The following is a 23,508-nucleotide window of genomic DNA, read 5'->3' on the forward strand; positions in this document are numbered from 1 at the left end:
GGGCTCATGAGGGAGGGGGGAGCGGGGAGGGAGGGGAAAAATGAGGACCTAATGTCGGGGGGTTAAGTGGAGAGAAAATGTTTTGAGAATGATGTACAAATACGCTTTACACAATTGATGTGTGTATGGATTGCGCTAACAGTTGTATGAACCCCTAATAAAATGTTTTTTAAAAAAGATATCCATTTGTATTAAAATGAAATATGAGGCATACCTCACACTATACCCGAGAACTAAAAAACCTAAATGTTATAGTTGCAATTTACAAAATAAAGTTCCTGAAAAATACAACTGTCGGTCTCTACTTGTCTATAACAAAAGGAAAAAATGGGAACCAAAAGACTTAAAGAAGACACGAGTCTGTAGAGCTAACAGTTCTACCTTGAAACCATAACTATATGGTGCCTCTCTACAATTACCATCCACTCAGATCAAAGCTACAATACATGGATCTTGAAAACACAGGAGAAAATGTAGAATAGAGCTCATATTCTTTAAAAAGTACTCCGGACCCTATTGTCCAGAGATTTTCTTTGAACCACTAGGCACAGTGGTTCTCAATCTGTGGGTTGCAACCCCTTTGGGGGTCAAACGACCCTTTCACAGGGGTCACCATCGGAAAACATATATTTCCATCGGAAAACATGTATTTCCATCGGAAAACATGTATTTCCGATGGTCTTAGGAACCAAGACACCGCTCCTCTATCCGTCTCCAGGCGGGTCCGCCCACATGCAGATACGCCCACACAGGAATACCAGGCTTGAAGACTATCACCCATGCTACCCCCATGCTTGAAGACAAAATTTCATTTATTTGTAATTAGAAATAAATATTTCACAATAATTACATATTGTTTTGTGATTAATCACTGCTTTAATTATGTTCAATTTGTAACAATGAAAGTATATCTGCGTATCAGATATTTACATTACAATTCATAACAGTAGCAAAATTAGTTATGAAGTAGCAACGAAAATAATTTTATGGTTGGGGGTCACCGCCACATGAGGAACTGTATTAAAGGGACGTGGTATTAGGAAGGTTGCGAACCACTGCACTAGCAGAAACTGCAGCACATTTATGTAGCTTGTGCCCATTATGTGTGTGGTTTTCTTCTTTTGCATAAGCACCTCCTGTAAACCTGTACATACCATGCACTTTATTATCTATATGTGCACTGTTTACACAGCGGCATAATATGTCAAAATATCCCCAGGTCACCTTATGAACCAAATAATAGTAACTAATAAAATGTAACACCATGTGTAATGTGGAGGGATGGAGCACAGAATGAAAGTGAAATTAAAACATTGCAGAAAAAAGAGGATTCTAGCAAATCTGCCTTACAAGAAATACTAAATGAAACCCTTCAAGATCAAGTGAAATGACAACAGAGGGTAACTGAGATATACTCAATTAATATGGCCCTTCTCACCATAATCTCTTATGTGACTTACTATAAATTTTAGCCTCTATGCCTGTTACTGTAATTCCACTTTGGTGAGAGTTCTCTGTGATGCAAATGGACAAGATTAAAGTAGGATGTAATCTGAGTCTCCACTCTTTCAGAGGTTGTGAATCAAATCACCACCCTCTGTTTCCTTGGAGATATGGTCTGCTAAAAGACAAAACCTACACCTCTATCAAAGCCATTCCTGTGTATGACAGTCATCGCAGAAAGCAGAGGAAATTCCCAGGAACATCAAGGAAGACGACCAACCAGTGGAGCACAGTTGAAATCCCTGTCTGATGTGGCAGAGGCCAAGCCAGGGTGAAAGCTGAAGCCTAAGCAAGGAGACCTTAAGACAAAGTGAGGCAGCATGGAGACTATGAGGCAGAACAGCAGGGATGCTTCCTGACCCACAGAGGCAGAAGGCAAGGAACCACATGGCTGACAGGCTGAGGACCAAAGAATGAACCCCGGCTGCTGGTTGAAGAGAGGTGCTGCTGTGGATCAATGACTGTATCCTTAATGCTTACTGATCCTGATTTGTGCTAATGTGCTAATTTCCCTAATAAATGCCATAATAATACTGTTTGGGAGTTCTATGCCGCCATTGCAATTGATTGTTAAATCCAATTGAGGAGCAGTGTGTGGGAGGAAAGGTTGTTGTCTGAGTAGAGTAAAAGGAGGATTGTGGCAAGAGGCATGTTTGACTTCTGCCTCGTGGCAATAGGCTTTGAGCAGATAAGGAGATGGATTGTCCTCCACACCATTTAATCAGTAATTCAAAGCCACACAAAGAAAGAGACCACAAGGATTTTGGGTATTCTTTACATTGATCATATTATATCCACAGAGAGCTGCAATTTTTAATTTTCACCAGGAAATGCTTCAAGTCTTCACTTCAGAAAGCAACACTGTTCCTCCCATCCTGATGCAACCTTTTTCTACATAAAATCCAGCTTCTCTGATGATTTACTCAGCATACAGATTAAACAAGTATGGTGGGAAGAGACAACCCTGACACAAACCTTTCCTGGTTTTAAACCCAACGGTATTCTTTTCCTGTTTGCATAACTGCCTCTTGATACATGTACAAATTCTTCATAAGCACAATGAGGTATTCTGGAATTGCTATTCTTCTCAAGGTTATCTATACTTTATTATGGTCTACACAAATGCCTTGGCATAGTCAATAAAATACAGGTAAACATCTTTAAGGTAATCTCTGCTTTGAGCCAAGATTCACCTGACAACAGCAATGATATCCCTTGTCCCACGTCATCTTCTAAATCCAGCCTACACCTCTACTTGCACGCGATATCAATGATACTGTTCTAAAAGTTGAGCCTTCTGTTGGGTCACCTTTGGAATGGGTACTAACATGGACCTCTTCCAGAGAGTGGGTCAAGTAGCTGTCTTCCAGATATCCTGGCCTAGGCGAGTGCATGCTTCAGCAGCTTGCTGAAACATTTCAGTTGGTATTCCATCAATTCCTGGAGCCTTGTTCTTAGCTATTGTTTTCAGTGCAGCTTGAACTTCTTCCTGCAGCACCATTGGTTTTTGCTCTTATGCTACCACCTGAAATGGTGAGATGTCAATCAGTTCTTTTTGGTACAGTGACTCTTATTCTCTCCATCTTCTTGATGCTTCCTGCATCATTCAATATTTTGCTCATAGAATCTTTGAACATTGTAACTCAGGTCTTGAACTTATTCTTGAGTTCTTTCAGTTTAAGGTATGCTAGGCATGTTCTTCCTTTTTGTTTTTTTAAGTCTATGTCTCTGCATTTCATTATAATATTTGATTCTGTCTTCAACTGCCATTGGAAATTTTTTAGTCAGCTCTTTGGCTTCATCATTCCATCTATCTTCCATCTTTATTAGCTATATTCTACGATTAAGAGAAAGTTTCAAAGTCTCTTCAGACATCCACTTTTAATTTTTCTTTCTCTCCTGCCTTGTTAATTAATGATCATTTGCCTCTGCAGGTTTTTGTGGTAAAATTAGGTGCCTTGGCTGATAGTCGGGTCGGCTTATACTCGAGATATACGGTAATACCTTATCATTTGATCTCACTTTTGGCCCATTTTAAAGTTGTTTCAGTTTTTAATATATTCTGTTCAGTATTTTCTTTTTATTCTAGTGACTGTTGGGTTTTTTTGTTTGCTTGCTTGCTTCCTGTTTGTGTTTCGCATGGTTTCCATATACAAAATACAGTATAGATGATCTATAGAGACAGTAAAATGATTGATAACTGCCTAGGGGCATGGCAGGGAAGGGTGGGGAAGGGGAGGGAAACTGAGGACTGCACCAATCTTTTTAACATGATTGAACAATTAAATTTTATGTATTGAAGTATATGCCAATAAAACTTTTAAAAATTAAGAAAATGGTGCACATGCAAAAAATATATGGATAATTTTCACATTTCAAGACAATCACATACCTATAAATTTCATATTACTAAAAGTCATAGAATACTTAAATTTTTATCAAATTACCGATAAGGGAATTAAACTGTATCTCATTATTTCTTCTTCTCACCTAAGAGTGAACATTTTCCTATACAGAATTCAAGCCTACAAATGCATAGTTATTAATTCACTTTACTCTTTGTATTTAAATTGCTATTTCTTGTGCAAAATATAAGTGGTAATTTAAATAATCCTTCATAAAGCTAAAAATTTGTTTTCCAGTGTTTAATTATACACCAACAGCTCTATTCACAGAAACTTTCAAAACAAAACAAGTCCCATCACTATTATTCTGTAAATATATGGTATTTTATAAAAGGTTACAAATCTGTAGCATAATAAAAATCCTAATTTAAAAAAAGTAATGATTTCATATAAAGCTAATCAGTAACCAGTTCACCTGATACTTTTGTTAGCCAGATTCACTCGGTTACAATTTTGCCGCCTCTTGAACCTCTGGCTTCTTCTAAGTTTTGCATTAAATTTCTGTCCAATTTTAAAATCACAGGAAATTTTCTTCATTTTTTCCTCAAACAAGGCAGACAATCTCAAAGTCATACTGTAAATCTGTGAAGACACAAAAGCAAAATCATGATTATGAAATATCTTTTTAAATACTTTTATCACGCCTCCTAAAAAATCATCACTGAGGCTACTTACACCGTATTATCTCATTAACTGTAGATAATGACTGTTATCTACATTATCCACTTAGGATCTGGAATCAAAGAGTTATTTATTTTTGTCTACAGTTCTCATTCTTTATTTCTCACTTTTACATCTGCATATGTAAGCTTCAAAAGGTACCCTTTCTCTAAGTTAGGTGGGACATTGTCTGGTTACACAGCAAAAGCAGTGTCTCAATGGAGACACGAAAACAAAAGCATTTTACACAGTCAAATGTGATTACCTTTAATTCCACCTAGACCAAAATTATAAACAATGTGTTTTGCAACTAGTAAAGAACAAAATACACCCTAGAATTTGATTTGTAATTTAACAATTTTCATAATTAATATTAAATCTTTAAAGGAAATGTAATATTAAGAACTACTGTAAATAACTTAGTACAACTGTATATTCACAAGTATTCTACACTCATTCACAATCATTCCTAAAAATAAATGCAAACGTCTAATGCAGTGGTCCTCAACTTCCTAAGGCCTCAACCCTTTAATACAGTTCATGTTGTGGTGACCCCCCCCTCCCAACCATAAAATTATTTTTGCTGCTACTTCATAACTGTAATTTTACTATTGTTATGAATCGGGCAGCGCCTGTGAGAAGGTCATTCGGCCCCCAAAGGGTCACGACATACAGGTTGAGAACCACTGGTCTAATGTCTAAAAATTGAAAACCACCTTTATGTATGTGAAGTAGGAAGCAGGGAGGGAAAGAGACTACAACATCAGAATACTTGAGGAAACAAACCCAAACCCCACTGCCATCAAATTGATTCCAACATAATAATTATATATTTAGGGCTTTCAAAACTGTATTTCATTACATGAGAAAATAGTCTCATCTTCGTGAGGAGCATCTGGGGTTTGAACTACCAACTTCAGGATTAACAGCCCAACCTAACCACAGCCCAACCTAATCAAGGAGCCCTAACCACCAGGGCTCCTTGAAAGAAACAAAAGGTACTGTGTGGATATATTAATTTTCAGTATGCTCCAAGTATGTTTGCGTGTCTGTTTATACATGCAAAAGCCCCTGGAAAAATAGAATTAAAAGACTAGAATTTTTCCACGAACTTTTTGAAGCCTCCTAATATCTATAATTAATAACATGAGATTTCTAATCACGCCTTACCTTTGTTTTTGTTTTTTTCACGCCTCATCTTTGAAATAAACGTTGACAATATTTCTATTATTTTGCATGGCATATAATTTTATTCTGCTTCAAAACTGCACACTAGCTTAAGTGTAAGATTAATGAGTATCCAATTAAGCTACAAATACACCAATTTCAACAAGGACCGATTTTTTTTGTCTTGATCATATTGTTTTAAAATTTCTATTATCTTTAGTTATCAGCATTATCATTTTTGATTTGATTTTTATGAAAAATTCAATTAATACATCAGAATTATAAATACTTTAATAAAATGGGGTCAAAAAATTGTACTGGCAGGCATTACCATCATTATGAAAGCATAAAAAACATTTTTATCCTAATAAATCTCCTAATACATTATGCATTCAAAATTAAGTCTTGAGCACACAGTATACAATACACAAAAACAGAAGTTGAACCACTTGTACTTGTTATAGCCTCTGTCTTATGCTCAAACATGTATGTTAAACAAGAGATTTATTTTCAAAATGTAAAGAAATGGTCTCATCAGTGATAATATGACATAAATCCATGGTTAAAACATGTTAGACTTAAATCTTAAATTACATCAAAAAGCAATTTTGGTAACTGAATGCTATGAAAAGGGTTCCCAAATTGAGATGAGGTGAAATAAGGCGGGAATCAAATACTAAGTAATTAGAGGAGAGTGAAAGCAAAAATAATTAATTAGTAGTTATAGTCACTGATTATAAACAGAGAAAACTTATTACCTGGCAAATGTTCATTTTAAGTCTTACCTCTCAGATTAGGTATTATGAATGAACCAGCACAGCTGATTAAAAGAGTGTGAAAAATGTGAAAACTTACTGAGTGCAAAATGTGTTCTTTGTAAAAAGTTATCCAACGTTCACTTTAAAAGTTTAGGGGTGTTTTAAATCCTTGCTCTTAATGATAGTTGGTTTGTTTATAATCAATAAAACATGCCTTCATTAATTTCACCCTCTATACTGATCTTTATTACTTTTAGTATTTCTTCTAGTTCTGTCAAGTTTCCAATTATTTAAGGCCAGCATATGTTGTCAGAAACACACGTTTCTCATTCTATTTATTAAATCCAAATTTGTTCATATTCCACCAGTCTCTCCACTCTTACCAATCCTCATTTGGTCATGAAACTTTAGAAAACTAAATATAACTTATTGTAAGGCAGCAGTAGTAATCTGGGCAGCAAGAGCTATATTCTTAACCTTAGTAGTAGCTGTCTTAATTCTAGTCACTAAGCTTTAATGTTCCAACCTCTGCCAACAAATTACGAAGGTCATGTACACACACTTATTTTAACAACACAGTTTGAAAATTACCTTTGATCTCTTGTTCGGCGTATATGCTTTTGCATTGCTAAATATCAACCGAATATCTTTACAAAATTCCAAAGGGCTGTCACAGTTTGAAAATTACCTTTGATCTCTTGTTCGGCGTATATGCTTTTGCATTGCTAAATATCAACCGAATATCTTTACAAAATTCCAAAGGGCTGTCATAATTTCCTGCTTCCAGTGTTTCCCTTACTGTTCCAAAATCCATGGGCGTATCTATAATATCTCGATAGTCCTAAGTTTTAAAATCAAAAATTAGTTGAAAGACTCAATTTCTGCTTTTATAAATGACGATGGTTTAGATCTATGAGCTATCTTAATGATGAAAGGGGGAAAAAAAACCTAACTTAAGGCAGATATGTAACATAGAAAGGAATATATCAAAATGTTCAGGTATATCTTCGTAGTGAGATTATGATAGGCTTTTTCCTCTCTATGGTTTTTAAAAAATAACTTTTAAGCTTAATAATTTGTATTGTGAAAATATTAATTTTTTAGGGATTTCCCAATTGAAGTTGTTAAAGAGATACTCTATTCAACTCAGTTTCCTGTGCCTGGCACTATTTAATGTATAACCAAAGCCCAAAACCCAAACCCACTGCCACCTAATTGATTCTGACTCATAGATTCTACAGGGCACTGTAGAACTGGTTCCATAGGTTTCTAAAGCTGTAAATCTTCATGAAAGCAGATTGCTCATCTTTCTTCTGTGAAAGAACTGTTGAATTTGAACCACCAACCTTGCAAATAGCAGCCCAACATTTAACCCACTGTACCTCCAGGGCTCCTATTTAATTTAGCCCACTGCCACTGACTCATTTCCATCTCATTGTGAGCTGTATAGGGGTTTCCGAGACTATAGACCGTTACAGGAGCAGACAGCCTCATTTGTGTCCTACAGAACAGCTGGTAGGTTAGATCTGCCCATCTTGTGGTTAGCAGCCCACACCACCACCGTTAAATTCACAGCTATCTAAAATTCTCACATTAACGTATTTTAAAATACAGGTTCAACTAGGTCTTAATTTTTAAAAGAGTTACAAGGGTGTCTACACATTCATGAAAACTGTAAAACAACTCTTCTTATAGATGACATACTACTGCTAAGTGGTTAAGATGAAGGTAATATAAAGCCTAGATACCTTAGCCTGTAAAGTTAAATTTATTAACAATTTTCTCTTATTTCTTCTCTACAAAAAAAAAAAAAGCCCCAAACATTTTAACAATGAAAACTTACTGGATAGTCAACCAAATCAACAGGTTGTCTAAATGGTTCAGAATCTTCACACTGAAAAATTAAGTTCACTAGTTCCTTACACTGTTTCTTCCAGTTGTTTTCAACACAGTTGGATGTTTTGCTGCTTTTTTTCCAATCATGCACCTAAAATTATGTTCACAATATTAAATTATTTTTCTGTCTTAGATGTCACACTATGGTATTACATTATTTTAAAAATGCAAATAAGCTTGTATCTTCCATATGGTCTGAGAATTTCAACTATTTTAGACTGTAACTACCACGAAGGGAAAAAAGAACTTGTTCACTGAAAAACATCCCATTGTTACTCTGCCCCACCTCCTAAATGCACTGGAATCCTAGCCCTTGTACTTGTAGATATAATCCAGTTTGGAATAGGGTTTTCCTTGTTACGTTAATAGGCTGATCAGTCAGTGTAGAGAGTGTCTTATGATGATTCTGATACATGATAAAAGTAAATTAGGCAAAGAAATAAAGAAATAGGTGGGGAAGATGGATATCAAGGGACATAAAAAATCACCAAGGAACCCAGGAATGAAGCTGAAGAGAAATAATGACCATCCCCCAGATAGGATAGAACAGCCTTCTAGCCTCCTAAGAGTAAATAAATGTGTGTGCTAGCCACCTGTTTTTGGTTATTTTGCTGTAGTAGCACTAGATAACTAAAGAGAATGAAGATGCTTAGGTATGTCTGTGTCCCCATCTCTAGAACCCATGAATATGCTACTTTATGTGGCAAAATGGTCTTTGCACATATGACTTTGAGTATTCGCCTCTCAAAATCTATTTTAGCTATGCAAATAATTCTCCACCTTAAATGAAAGTGAAATATTTTGTTTTCAGTATTACACAACCTACTCCCAACATAAAAACTCCCAACATATGTGCAAAGACCATTTTGCCACATAAAGTAGCATATTCATGGGTTCTAGAGATGGGGACACAGACATAAAAACTAGACATGGCCACCTTGATCCACCACCCAACCTCCAGTCAGGTCTGCATTATCACTAGTAGCCCATTAACATACCACACTGACCAAAGTGGTGACTTTCCTCCTAATTATCCACCCCCTCAACTCTGCCCCACACTTCAGATGTCCTATGTCCACTCTACTCCATCTACCCTAAAGAACATAGCTCAAAGCCCAATTCCCCATTAAATTTTTCCTAACTTACCCATCAGTGTGAACTGATTTCTTATAGAATATTCAAAATCTGTATAAATAAAACTTTTCAAAGGTAAAACTTAAAACTCTAAAGTTTGATTTTTAAACAAAGAACAAGTAAACAAAATGGCCACTCAAGTCAGGTAGACTTACTCTCCTTCTCCCAGAAGATGTTTTAGGAAGATCACTATCATCCTAGAAATAAAATCAAAGCACTTTAATGTTCTCGTTAGCAATGTAATAATCTTTAATAAAAACCATTTCAAATAATCAACAGAATTACAACCAACTGTATTAGATGATCTTTATAACACCCATACTCCAATGAACCAAGAATTTTTCAATTTCCCCAAGAAGAATATATTAATTCTGAAATTTAAGAAATTTAACTGTCCTGTAAGAGCTCCCAATAAAATGGTTTTGGAGGGGAAAAACATTTATATATATATACATATCACTGTCAAACATTGTACATGTGATGAAGCAAAAACACACAAGTACCTTAATGTGTTCCACCTCTACCTATAAAACCTCAAAGCCACTATGATATTTAAGATAATATCAACTTGAGTATGCCATAATTCTCATTGGTTTGGCAGATATTATCTAATCACCCTCCATTTTGTCAACTGACCTGAGCAGCCAATGTGTTAGAAATGGAGGGGCAGTAGCCAGCATCCAATCTATATGAATGTTCTGACAAAGTTCCCCACTTTCTCCACCTTTCCTATATCCAGCGTGGTTATTCATGCTCTCATCTACAGTTCTTGAGATGTGAGCCAGAACAATTGCTGCCCTGACCTGCAGATTATGGGTTTGTCAGACTTTATAACTACATGATTAAGAAGCCTCCACTCTGTTGTCTGCCCCCTGAACTTGAAACTAATCTGTCTCTACAAGTGTGTGAATTCTTTAAAATCAATCAATAAATCATTCCCTCTAAAAACACACACACACACACACACTGTTCACACTGTTACAAATACACTTGACTGGTTTTGCTTCTCGAGAAAATTCACTCTTAAGACTTTTGGTGCTAATTCCATGCAGCTGACTCCTATAATGACCAATATTGCTTTCAGACTTACAAACTGCATAAATGAATATAAGTACAAACACAAGTGCAAAAACTCATAACCAGTCAGCCACATTCAAGTGTAAAAACACAAGTATGCTCATGGCTGGTCAGCAATGTGTTAAGGAACAAAATGTTAAAGGATGAATTTTTTGAGTGGGTTCTCAAGTCTCAATCTTAAACACACTGAGGATTGTCTCCAGTAGTAAATGGTGTGAAGAGGCATTAGAAATAGGCCTATCATCACCAATAGATCAAATATTTATGAGAAACAAAGGTGAATACCTATTTCAGACTCATTCTAAGACAGCCACATAAGCCTTCTAGAATGCATGGCCTTTCTATTCTAATTTTAGTAATCTATTATTTCATAAATCATATTACTATATCCATTTATTTCCCACATAAATTAGCATAAAACAATAGAACTAAAGAAAAGTTTGCATAGAAATTGATAACATATTGTTTTAAAATGTATTTCCTAAAACATCAAACCAGAGTGTGATCATGTATGGTGTAAAGTTACACAACATCCTAGATATTTGCCTATGTACTTAAACTTAGTATCATCTTGAGTGTAGGACTATGGAGTATTGGGACTATAGTCAGGTTTATTAATTTTTAATTCTATTTAAAATATACACAGATAATGGGTTTACAAAAAAATACTTCTAAGGTATTTTTAAAAACATACTTTTCTCAAGTTAAAATTTGTAAGAACACATTTCACATACCTAAAGGTACTAATAATTTATAAGTTTCTTATTTATTTGCTATCCATTATACTTCATTAAATCATCTATGTAAATCTAAATAGCAATATTTTTCAAATTCTCTATGTTCACAGCATATTATAAATTGCATGACCATTAGATAATCAACATTTTCTACTGCATTCATTTTTTAGGTTAACAATTCAGATGAGCAAAAATCATTATAAAATTGACAAACTTCATACCAATTCCTCAGCATTCTGCTCATCATTTTCAGACGTGTTAGTAAACTCTGAGATATTTGAACAGTCTTGATTCCTGTAAAGCAATTATTCACTTTTAAAATCAGTTAACTCTTTCTAAATATTCAAAATATGAATTAATATGTAAACAGTTCCTGTCTATGCATAATTAATTTTAAGCAAAAGAATAGCAGATTTTGATCCAATCCTCTGTAGAAAAAACTTAACCATTGAAAATTTCTAATCAAAATTTTGAGAATTATAGGTTTATTTCTCTTAAGTATATACTCAAAACTTTTCCTAAGTATATTAGCTATATTCAAATTTATAACTGCCAAGAAAATGTTGATTTGAAACCAATAATTTGCTTAACTAATGAAAAAAAGTCTGCCTTAAGTATTATGTTCTTATAAGACAAACAGCAACTTGAAAGATTACATAGAAACCTTAGCAAGCACTGAGTTAATGGTAACAAGGGACGAGCAATTCAGTAAAGAATAGCTATACAAGTCAAAAATTCTAATGAATGCACTGAATTACATGTGTCAAAAATGAAGTAAAACTTAAAGAGAAAAAAGGTTGATTTGAGAAAAGGATTTGAAGGAATTAAAAATTAAAACAAATAGTATTTTAGCTTGTATACAAAGAAAGAATGCTAAAATAGGACCAGCTCGTCAGAAAAGCCAAAAACGTGTGGCTGTTCCTTCTTCAGAAAATTACAAGATTCTATAGGGGAAGTGACCAAGTAAGAGTCCTCTAGATTCCTAACAGTCACCACACCAAAGTGACAATTAGATTAAGAAAACCCTCAGTACAACAAAGTCTTTAGGTTGAATCCTGAAGTTGATAAAGTACGTTGTTAAAAATTCAAGTAAATTCTATAAGCCATTTAGTACCTTACCAAGGTTGATGTCTTAATATTTTTGTAAGTGTGCCACAGTTATAGAAAATGTTGCCAAAGTGGAAGCTGGGGAAGGTTTTCTGGCAACTCTTCTTCAGTGTAACATTATTTCAAAAATTTTAAAGCAGAAGAAAATGATTCAATTCTGAATTCCTTTAATGAAAGTTTAATCACAACGAATGTATAAACATATGTCATTTAGTTATATATTAAATGGATATACTTCAGAGAGTAAAAAACAAAAACTGGGTGTAGTTCTAAGACACAAAATACAGTATCACTTTCCTATAACATCTATAATATGAGGCAACTTACTTAATAAAATTTAAAAGTTGGTCAGTTATCTTCTTAGCTGATCTTGCAATTGCACTCTCGGGTTCATTAAATGTTCTGGCATTATGTTCAATGCATCTTACTTCCCAAACTAATGCAGACAGCCTCCTTCAAAACAAAGTATGTAAATTAAGACTTACAAAACAGAAGGACAGAAAACAAGTAAAAAATAAAATTTCCCTTAGCACAATATATTGTCACCACGACCAATTAATTATACCATAAAAAACTCAAGAGCTCACTGCCCTCAAGTTAATTATGACCCTAAACAACAGAAAACGGAAAAGAGCTGACCCTGTAAGGCTACGGGCTTTAAATGACTCTTTGCGGTGGTTAACAGCCTAACAAACAGTGAAACCCACTATCCCACCAAACCAAAATACAAACAAACTCATTGCCGTTGAGCTGATGACTCATAAGCAATGCTAGAGAGCAGGGTAGATTTCTGAGACTGTAACCATTTATGGGAATAGATAGCTTTTTTTCTCCAAGGAGCAGTGAGTGGTTTTGAACTGCTGACCTTGAGGATCACAGCATAACTATACCACTTACTATACCACCAAAACCAAACTCACAGCCATGGAGTCAGTGCTGATTCATAGCAACCCCTGTAGGTTTCCAAGACAGCAACTGTTTGAGAGTAAAGCCCAGCCTCTCCCGCATAAACCTAACTGCCAACCATGCAATTGCAGCCCAACTTTTAATCACTACACTATCAGTGCTCCTTAATTAAACCATAGTGCAAAGTTTCTAACGCTGCCAACTAGATCATAATCATAATCAATTCTAGTTAACAGTGAATTTCAGAAAATACATTTAAGAACCAAAAATATCTAACATCATTTTATCACGGATAGGTCACCAAAGTAGCCCTGCTTTCCCACTGCCAAATGAATCTTTAAGGAGCCCTGGTAGCATAGTGGGTTGCATGTTGTGTTGTTAATTACAAGATCAGCAGTTCAAACCCACCAGCTTCTCTGAGGGAGAATGAAGAGGCTTACTGTTCCCAAAAATATTTACAGCATCAGATACCTAAAGGGACAATTCTACCCTATAGGACACATCAATGGCAGAACTAAATGGCAGAAAGTATAGGTACCTTTTGAATATGTTGCCATCCAATAAAGAAAATGTGTTAAAATCCACTAAAAAGTCAATCTCACTATAAATTGGCAAAGCAGTTTCTGATTATGATACATAATTCCTATTTAAATACTAAGATAAATTACACTGATCACATTGGCTGGAGATATTTTTGTAATGACAACTTTTCAAAGGAATGTAATTGTTATAAACTACTATCACTAGCTAAATTATCATTAGATATAGGAAATTTTATATTTACCAATGTTCTATAGCCAGAGATTAAGATTTAGAGGAGTAAGGAGCCCACGGGAACTATCAGGCAAGCATTGGACTACTAATCTCAAGGTTGGCAGTTCAAAGACAGCTGCTCTGAGTTAAAAATGAGGCTATCTGTTCCTATAAAGATCTACAGCCTTGGACACCCAACAAAGGATCTCTATGAGCTGGAATCAACCTGATGGCAGTGGGTTTGGTTTTGGTTTTACAGGTTACTTGCTAATAAAATTTTCTTTTTCAATGATAAAGACTACTATATATTGAAAATCAAGACATAATAATTATTTCATGCCTTGGTCAATCCCCACCTACTTGTAAACACTTAACAAATTCTAATACAGAAGCAAGAAATTACTATGATGAAAGAAAATAAGAAGGAAAATGTTACCACCCCACCTACTGGCACCATCAACCACTGTACCTCTCTCTCTGTTTACTTTTGGCTAAAATCTTTTCAAATTGTTTTCTGAAAACAGGTTCCTACTAACCTGTAATATCGATTTACAAGCCTCAATCGAATTGTGTAAAGATCAGTTGGATAAGCTACTACTGTGCAGTACTTTGGGTAGGTACACAGATCAACTGGACCCGCAAAAGCTGCTGCTATATCTGTTAAGGGAGAACAGTTTTTAATCAATAAATCCATGACTTCTAGATGCCATTTCTCTACAAATCATTCATAAAAGAGTTACATTAAATATTACAGGCTAACCCAAAAGTTAACAAGTAGATAATGAAATAAGAACACAACTGTAATCATGCTATTTTAAAATACTTTTATAGAAAAGAAAACCTGAAGACAAAATATTTCATCCATAAAAATCTTACAAAGCCTTGCAGAGGGGTCTCGGGGAGGAGATGAGCCAGTCAGGGTGCAATGTAACAATGATGAGAAATACAACTTTCCTCTAGTTCCTAAATGTTTCCTGCCCGCTCCCACTACCATGACGCGAATTCGACCTTGCAAGTCTGGCTAGACCAGAGGATGTACACTGGTAGAGATAGGAACTGAAAATACAGGGAATCCAGGGCAGATGAGCCCTACAGGACCAGTGGTGTCAGTGGTGAAACAGGGAGGGTAAAGGGAGAATGGGTAGGAAAGAGGGAACCGATTACAAGGAACTATATGTGACCTCCTCCCTGGGGGACAGACAACCGAAAAGTTGGTGAAGGGAGACGTCGGACAGGGCAAGATATGACAAAATAACAATTTATAAACTATCAAGGGCTCATGAGGAAGGGGGGAGCGGGAGGGAGGGGAAAAATGAGGACCTAATGTCGGGGGTTTAAGTGGAGAGAAAATGTTTTGAGAATGATGTACAAATGCGCTTTACACAATTGAGGTGTGTATGGATTGCGATAACAGTTGTATGAGCCCCTAATAAAATGTTTTAAAAAAAGGAAAAAAAATCTTACCAAGATTCAAGAGTTGATCTATGCCCCTGATAATTCGTTCACATTCTTCATCTCTTGATTTCTGACCCCATTCACCATTTTGTGGCTTATAGAGCAATTTCTCTAGCTCATTTGAAGTGACAGATATACTAGCTCCTAATTCTTCAGGTGGATTTACTGTGAATTCCATTAAAAAGATGGGATCCAAAGGGGACAAGGAGAGAACACATCATAAAATGAATGCATACTACATCTAAATTCAAAGTTAAAATGTTATAAATTAGGTTACTTGCACATCTAAAATTAGAGTTCAAATTCACAACCTTGAAAATTATCTATTTAAATTATCAAATTGATTAAATTTAGTAGCAGCATAACCTTTTCATATGACTAAAATTTTCGCATGAGGTTTCAATCATTAACAAATGTTCAATCTACTTCAAAGAGTCAAACTTTACCAAGAGGCTTCTGAAGAAAATACTGACTGAATATATTTTAAAATTTAATCTTAAATAAAATAAAAAATTAATCTTTAAAAAGTTAAAACGAAATTCATAAAATATACCTATGTAACAAATGTCTAATTTTCCTAATTTAATAGAGGTTACATAATACAGGAAGGAATTTCATAGGAAATGTTTGGGGGGTTTAAAGTCTACGAGAAAACAAGTAGGCTTTAAGAAGCACTGTACAGATAAGTATAAATGCTAATGACTGTATCAAAGAAAGGCTCATATTAATAAGCAAAGGTCAGAAAGTTACTCATAAAAGGGAGAAATCAAAGGAAAAGAGATAGAGCGTAGGCTTCTGTGAGGGACTCGTGGGTAGGTCTAACTGTTGAATGCAAGGTTGGTGGTCTGGAATGCTAAAACCCCCACCTAATAAACAAATGAGTGAACCTTGAAATCATTATGCTCAGTGAAAGAAGTCAAACCCAACAGACCATATAATGTACTTTGTTGTTAGTTGCAATGACTTGGTTCTGACCCACAGTGAACGTATGAACAGAATGAAACACTGCTCAGTGTTGTATCATTCTCACAATTGTTCCCATACTTGAGTCCATTGTTGCAGTAACAGTGTCAATCCATCTCCTTGGTGGCCTTCCTCTCCTTTGCTGTCCACCCCTATAATTTTAATACCTTTTACATAAAAAGTCTAAAATAGACACATAGAAAAAGAAAGTAGATTGGTGGCTCGTTAAGATAGAGGGTAGCAAAAAAAAAAAAAAAGATAGAGGGTAGTAGATAACTAAAGGAATATAAGGTAATGAAAATGTTTCATTACTGATGCTAACAGCACTATTAATGGTTGAAATTCATGGTATGTGAATAACTTGGGGTAGGTCTCCAAGTGTTACCAATGGTTTTAATGTGCTTGGCTGCTAACTGAAAAGTTAGAAGTTCAAATCTACCCAGCAGTGCCTCAAAAGAATGGCCTGGCAATCTCCTTTCCAAAAAATTCAGCCATTGAACACTCTCCAGGGGGGCGAAAGGGGAGCTAATATCAAGGAGCTCAGAAAGACAGTAATGTTCTGAAACATGATTGTGGTAGCAACTGTGCAATGCTGCTTTATGTGATTGAACTATGGAATGATAGGCTATCTGTATTAGCTCCCAATACAATGGTTTGGGGAAAAAAAAAAAAAAAAAAAAGAAAACTCTCCAAAGGAGAGGTTGCCATGAGTCAAATTAATTCAACAGGAAGTAATTTTTAAAATCTCTTCAAAATGAGAAATGGTGGTATATACCTAATGCACAGATCTTGTACTTTAAACACAATTTCTCCAAAAAATGAACCGTGGCTACACAGAGTACTGTCTGATCATAAGGTTTACCACCCCTACCTAAGTGCCATCAACTCGATGCCTACTCACAGCAACCCTATAGAACAGGGTAGAAATGCCCCTGTGGGTTTCTGAGACAGCAACTCTTTACAGGAGTAGAAGTCCTATCTTTTTCCCAAGGAGTAGCTGGTGGATTCGTACTGCTGACCTTGTGGTTAGCAGTCCAAAGCATAATCACTACACTCCAAGGCTGGGATTGGGAAATACAAGATTGACTTCATAGTCCCAAGAAATCAGCAACTAATTTAAAAAACTATGAAAAAAAGTCAACACAGGAGCCACCCTGAACAGGCTAATGGTCGAATTTGTGACAATCTCATCTAAACAATGATAAATAAATATAATACATATAATATTATGTATAAAGATTGATAAGAATCTTGATATAGATAGATAGATAGATTCCAAAACCAAAAATTTCCCGTTATCTCACTCATAATAACCCTACAGGACAGAGCAGAAGTTCCCTGTGGGCTTCCAACGCTGTAAATCTTCACAGGCGAAGAAAGCCGCCTCCCACGGGTTGGCTGGTAGTTTCAAATGCATGACCTTATAATTAGCAGCCTAACTAACGTGTAACCCACTATGCCACCAGGGCTCCTTTTGTCTATGTTAGTGCATATTAATAATAAAAAATGAGTTAGTAAATTTTCTTAGAGAATAATGTTCTAATTAATAAATGAAGAAATTAAGGAAATGAAAAAAATTACTATTTGACATATACAATAATACCGGTAGTAATTTCAGCCAACAATCATGAATTCTAAAATCAGTAGGAGAAAGCAAGATGTGCAACAGGATATTTGAAGAATATGAATTAGGTTCTTAAACACATTCATTAAAAAAAACTAATTGGGGAAACCTGGCAAACACTAACCAATCTAAGTAAATGAAGTTGACATGACCCGAACAGCACAAATCAACAGCATGCATCTTCTTGTATTGAAAAGGGCCATCACTTTTGCAACGCACTTACCAGAAATGTAAAATCTGAATTTAATTACGAGGGGGGGGAAATCTGAAAAAAATCAATTTGAGGGAAATTCTATATTCTTCAAGTGTCAAGTGAAAGACAAGAATCCCAGTTTAAAGGAGACTAAGAACACATAGTACTGCAGCCTACCTGTGGAAGGACATTGGTCGATTAGGTGACAAAATTTAGTAAGATGTACAAATGGTAATACTGTATCAATGATAACTTCCATATTTTGACCATTGTACAGCAGTAGTTATGTAAAATATTAACATTTGGGAAGTCTGATGACATTTGAGAAAAGTTTCTTCCTCAGCTTTCTCCCTCTGAGCAGTTGGTGGGTTGAAACTGCTGGTCTTATGGTTAGTAATCCAACTTGTAGTAGGCCTCCTGCATGCTATCAGGATTCACAAACCATGTTGCAGTTTTACTCTGTCTAATGAGTCAGATTTGACCCAAGGGCAATGGCTAGATAGAAGAGAACTATAAGGTATAGTTGAAATATTCCCCAAAATCAAACCTAACCCGTTGCCAATTCAAACTCTAAATTACTTATCTGAGACTGTAAAACTTTAGGAGCAGATAATCCTCATCTTTTTGCCTTGGAGTAGTTGGTGTTTCAACTACTGACATTGTGATTAACAGCCCAACACCTAATGAATAGCATCATCAGGTTTCTTTAGCATTGGTTGGAGCTAATAGCTTGGGTTCACAGCCAAGCTGCTTGCCTTTCTAGATGTATATACATACAATAATTTTAAAAGCTTAAAATTAAAAGAACACCCATTGAAAAAGCTAATTAGGTTCTTAGACACAGGGATCAAAATGTTCAATGTTAACCATAATAAAGTAGGAGGAAACTACAAGCAATGGAGAAAGCAGTCAATTACTAAGTACGAGGTCCTTCAGAAAACTAAAGAGAGAAAAAACAATGTGACTGCAAACACTGGAGGAAGGGCTAGCTTAGAAAGAAAAGATATTTCTCAGAATAGAAGAGATAATCCATAAGAAGATAAACTTGTTGATGCTTAACCCCAAATCCAAAAGCAGAGACAAAGCACGTTAGATATATTTGGGAAGGTGAAACAAGGATGAGGAAACGAAAATGAAGGGCACGTGGAAGAAATCAAATGATTATTTAAACCAGAGCTAAATCAGAAATGACAGTGGACTGCTGATCCACAGTATAAAGCTAGAATCTGAAGATAAGAATTAACGAGATACAATTCTGTTTTCTATTGAATTTAATAGTTGCTATAATTTCAATAATTTATCAAAGAACACATATATGCTTACACATTACTGAAATTGAAAATTACATAAAGATAAAATATTTTCATTTAGTTAACAATTTCACATACCATTATCAGGAATTGGTTCCATGTCCCATGGGCTAAGTTTCTCTATTTCAGTATTGTCCCACCTGAAAAACCCACACAAACGAGCTTGGTTAACCTTTAATAAAGACAAATTGTAGCTAAAGACAAGTATCTCTTACAAGAGCACCAAAAAATTATAAAAAATTAATCTAATTGTATCAATGAGATTTTAAATATTAACTTTCTAAAAAATACATACTTTAAAAAGTATAAAGTATGCATGAGCAAAGCAGAAATCCTGTGGGGCCAAAACCCAAGGTTAGGCAATGGTGGTTTTTTCTTTTTCTTTGCAATGGTTGCTATACTTCAGAATATGGACTTTATTCCCTGGCCAACAGACAGGCATCGAAGTATCATTTAAGGAAAGTGATAAAAATATGTGTCTGAACAACAGTAATGGGAATAATGTTTCCCTGAGGATACGGGAAAGGGAGGGGGGCACTGATAGCAAGGATGATTATATAACCCTATTCTAGCGGAGTAAACAGCAAATTGTAGGTGAATGGATTTATTGGATGGGGTAAGATATGGCAATAATAATAATAGTAATAATAATAAGGGCTCCTTGGGGGTAGGAGGGGATATAAAGAGGAGCTGGTATCAAGAAGTTCAAGAAGAAAGAAAATGTTAGGAAACTGATTGTAGTAGCAACTATTCAATTATGCTTGACCTAATTGAATTATGAATTTTCATATCAGTTACAAGCTCCCTATAAAAGGATTAATAAAAAAATATATATAAATACATTAAAAATAAATGTTTCTAAACCAAGCCCCTGACAATATTACTAAAAATGTTCCTTATTCACTGTCATAGAGTCAATTTTAACTCACAGTGACCCTGTAGGGCAGAATTGCCCTTTAGGATTTCTGAACAAGAAGCTTCTTTTTCTCACAGAGAGACTGGTAGACTAAAAATGCTGACCTTGGAGTTGCATCCCAATGACTAAGCCACTACACCATCAGGGGCTCCTGTGACAATATTAGGTAAAGGAGCTATTAGAATGCTATAGAAGTAGTTTAAGAGAAGGTGACAAAATTTGAAGGGGAAAACTCGGGGATCATTGGAAAGACATTTGAGACCTCAGGCTGACAATACTTGTAAACCAAATAAACAGTTCTGTTTTCGGAAGTAGAAAGCCCAGTCTTTCTACCACAGAGCTGCTGATGGTTTTGAACTGCTGACCATGTGGATGGCAGCTCAACGCCTAGCCACTAAACCACCAAGGCTCTGTAAACAGTTCTGTTTTCAACTTGCAATGTTTTAGTTATTCTTCAACAACCTGCCATGCTGAACAATTGTCTGCAAATGATTATTTTCATCTGTTATACAAACCTAACAACATAGCACTGGAAATGACTATCAGGATATTGTGGTTGATATGGCTCTTGACTTAGCACTGTTCCAAACCACCAAGCATCATCAATTATAGAGCGGAATCTGTCACCTATAAAAGAAATGATCAACTGAAATAAATGTATTTTATAACACTTAGTGACAATGCTTTTAATTTATAAAACAGAAATCAACATTTATTTTTGTATTAAAAAAAACTATCCTTCCCACCTCACTGGCAGGCTTGTATTAAAATAGATGTAACATAGGATATCATATTACACCCAGCAATTTACTAGAGGGATATAGCCATAAAACAAAATAAACAGATTGTTGAATAAATTTTGTGAATTGAGTTCAAAATCCTATCCTTAAATAAGTTCTGTTATATTTTACAACATGAAACAATTAAAAATGTTAAATAAAATTTATATATCTTTTACAATAATCTGAACTACTGACATATTTGTTCAAAGTACATTAAATCCATATTAGATAACATTTCCTAAAGTTGCTACCATGCAACTATCTCCATACAAAACAATGTTTTAATTTTTAAGATGACATGATAAAAACCAACTAAAAATGCTTAGTTATTATTTTAAAGAATGCCATAAACATGCACATATCCCACAATCACATAACAATATATAAGAAGGGAACAAACAAGCGGCCATCTAGCTCGGAAACAACAAAGCCCACAGAGAAGAAGCACACGAGCCTGTGTGAACACGAGGTGTTGAAGGGATCAGGTAGCACACACCAAAGAACAAAAACCATCACTGTGTGACCACCTACCCCACATAAACGCTGAAGACGAATGTGTGCCTAAGTAAGTGTGGTGAAGAAGGCTGATGGTGCCCAGCTATCGAGACCTATAGCGTCGGGGGACTTAAAGGCTTTAAAGTAAACAAGCGGCCATCTAGCCCAGAAGCAACAAAGCCCACATGGATGCAGCACACCAACATGTGTGATCATGAAGGGCCGAAGGGACCAGGCTTCAAACACCAAAGGCGGGGTGGGGGTGGGGGGTATCATATCATCGTCAATGAGGGTGGCGCGTGATGAAGATCCAATGCCCATCTGTAGACAACTGGATATACCTTACAGAGGGTAGTGGGGAGGAGATGAGTCACTTAGGGTTCAGTATAGCAATAATGAAACCCACAACCCTCCTCTAGTTCTTAAACGTTTCCTCCCCCCAACTACCATGACCCCAATTCTGCCTTGCTACCTGGTTAGACCAGATGATGCACAGCGGTACAGATGGGAACTGGAAACACAGGGAATCTAGGACAGATGAACCACTCAGGACCAGGGTGACAGTGGTGATACCAGGAGGGAAGGGGGGATAGAAAGGGGGAATTGATCACAGGGATCTACATATAACCTCCTCTCTGGGGGATGGGCAGCAGAGGGGTGGGTGAAGGGAGACGCCAGGCAGTGTAAGATAAGATATAATAATAATTTATAAAGGGTTCATGGGGGAGGCGGAGGGGGGGAAAGGAAAATGAGCTGATTCCGGGAACCCAAGAGGAAAGCGAATTTTGGGAATGATGAGGGCAACAAATGTAGAGGTATGCTTTACACAATTGATCTATGTATTGTGATGAATTGTATGAGCCCCAATAAAATTATTTAAAAAAAAGAGAGAAGGAAACCAGATTTCAGGAGGGCTTCTACATAAATCATGAAAAGGGCGAAAAGAAAATTTCCTGCAACTAAACATTTTTTTAATTGGGGGAAATAAACTCATTTTAATATTTGTTTTACAGATATTACACAAGAAACAGACTTCTATAATGGCCATTTCTCTCTCACCAATGCCACTTTTTTCAAGGGATAGCAAGTCACCTATAAAACATTAATTCTTTAATTGACAGTTCTTTCCTCAAACAATATCAGCCTAAAGTTCATGTTACTACCCAAGAAGATTAATATTTACAATAAAATACCCAGTGATAAGCCTTGGCCAGTTAAAGTATGCTTATAGCAAATTCTATAAACATTTGAAAATAAAAAACAATACACTATCTATTACAGCTATATATTATAAGGTCTTTAGTACTGTTACAAATTTATGTATAAAGAAGACTTTTATGAGCGAGAAAAATACGGTCCTTACAGGAAAATTATCCAGACTTTTATTAATAGTAAAAGTTTGCCTTTTGATGGTATTTCTTTAAAAGGGGATCTCACAAACATTCAACTTTAGAAAGAAACCCTCAAATTGTTGGTAGGAGTGTAACACATTACAACCATTGTGGAAAGACACATGGTACTTCCTCAAAAATTCTGGATGATCCAGCAATTAGTCTATTTAGTATTAGAAATATTACTATGATATCGTTACTCTTCAATGTGAGTGTAAATAACCTAGTTAACATAATCATTGGAATTCATTGTAACCCTATAATTTCATTCCATTT

General features: G+C 35.6%; 1 protein-coding gene across 2 annotated transcripts in view; it reads right to left on the reverse strand.

Moving 5' to 3' along the window:
* Positions 1-23,508, reverse strand: part of BRWD1 (bromodomain and WD repeat domain containing 1) — a 152,913-nt gene that overhangs the window by 27,738 nt on the left and 101,667 nt on the right. Inside the window, exons 28-38 of one of the 2 annotated variants that reach the window (XM_045284556.1) lie at positions 21,080-21,191; positions 19,727-19,788; positions 15,568-15,723; positions 14,640-14,760; positions 12,772-12,897; positions 11,559-11,631; positions 9,679-9,720; positions 8,337-8,480; positions 7,238-7,334; positions 7,085-7,140; positions 4,324-4,490 (exon numbers count right to left, since the gene is read on the reverse strand). In XM_045284556.1, coding sequence (XP_045140491.1) covers positions 4,324-4,490; positions 7,085-7,140; positions 7,238-7,334; positions 8,337-8,480; positions 9,679-9,720; positions 11,559-11,631; positions 12,772-12,897; positions 14,640-14,760; positions 15,568-15,723; positions 19,727-19,788; positions 21,080-21,191 — 1,156 coding nt within the window. Of the gene's footprint in view, positions 1-4,323; positions 4,491-7,084; positions 7,141-7,181; positions 7,335-8,336; positions 8,481-9,678; positions 9,721-11,558; positions 11,632-12,771; positions 12,898-14,639; positions 14,761-15,567; positions 15,724-19,726; positions 19,789-21,079; positions 21,192-23,508 lie in introns of both variants that reach the window. The other variant, XM_030888683.2, reaches the window with a different exon arrangement.

The sequence above is a fragment of the Echinops telfairi genome, unplaced genomic scaffold (genome assembly GCF_000313985.2).
Source record: "Echinops telfairi isolate 266 unplaced genomic scaffold, ASM31398v2 ScPeMD7_7469;HRSCAF=8507_0, whole genome shotgun sequence".
In the NCBI taxonomy this organism is placed as follows: domain Eukaryota; kingdom Metazoa; phylum Chordata; class Mammalia; order Afrosoricida; family Tenrecidae; genus Echinops; species Echinops telfairi.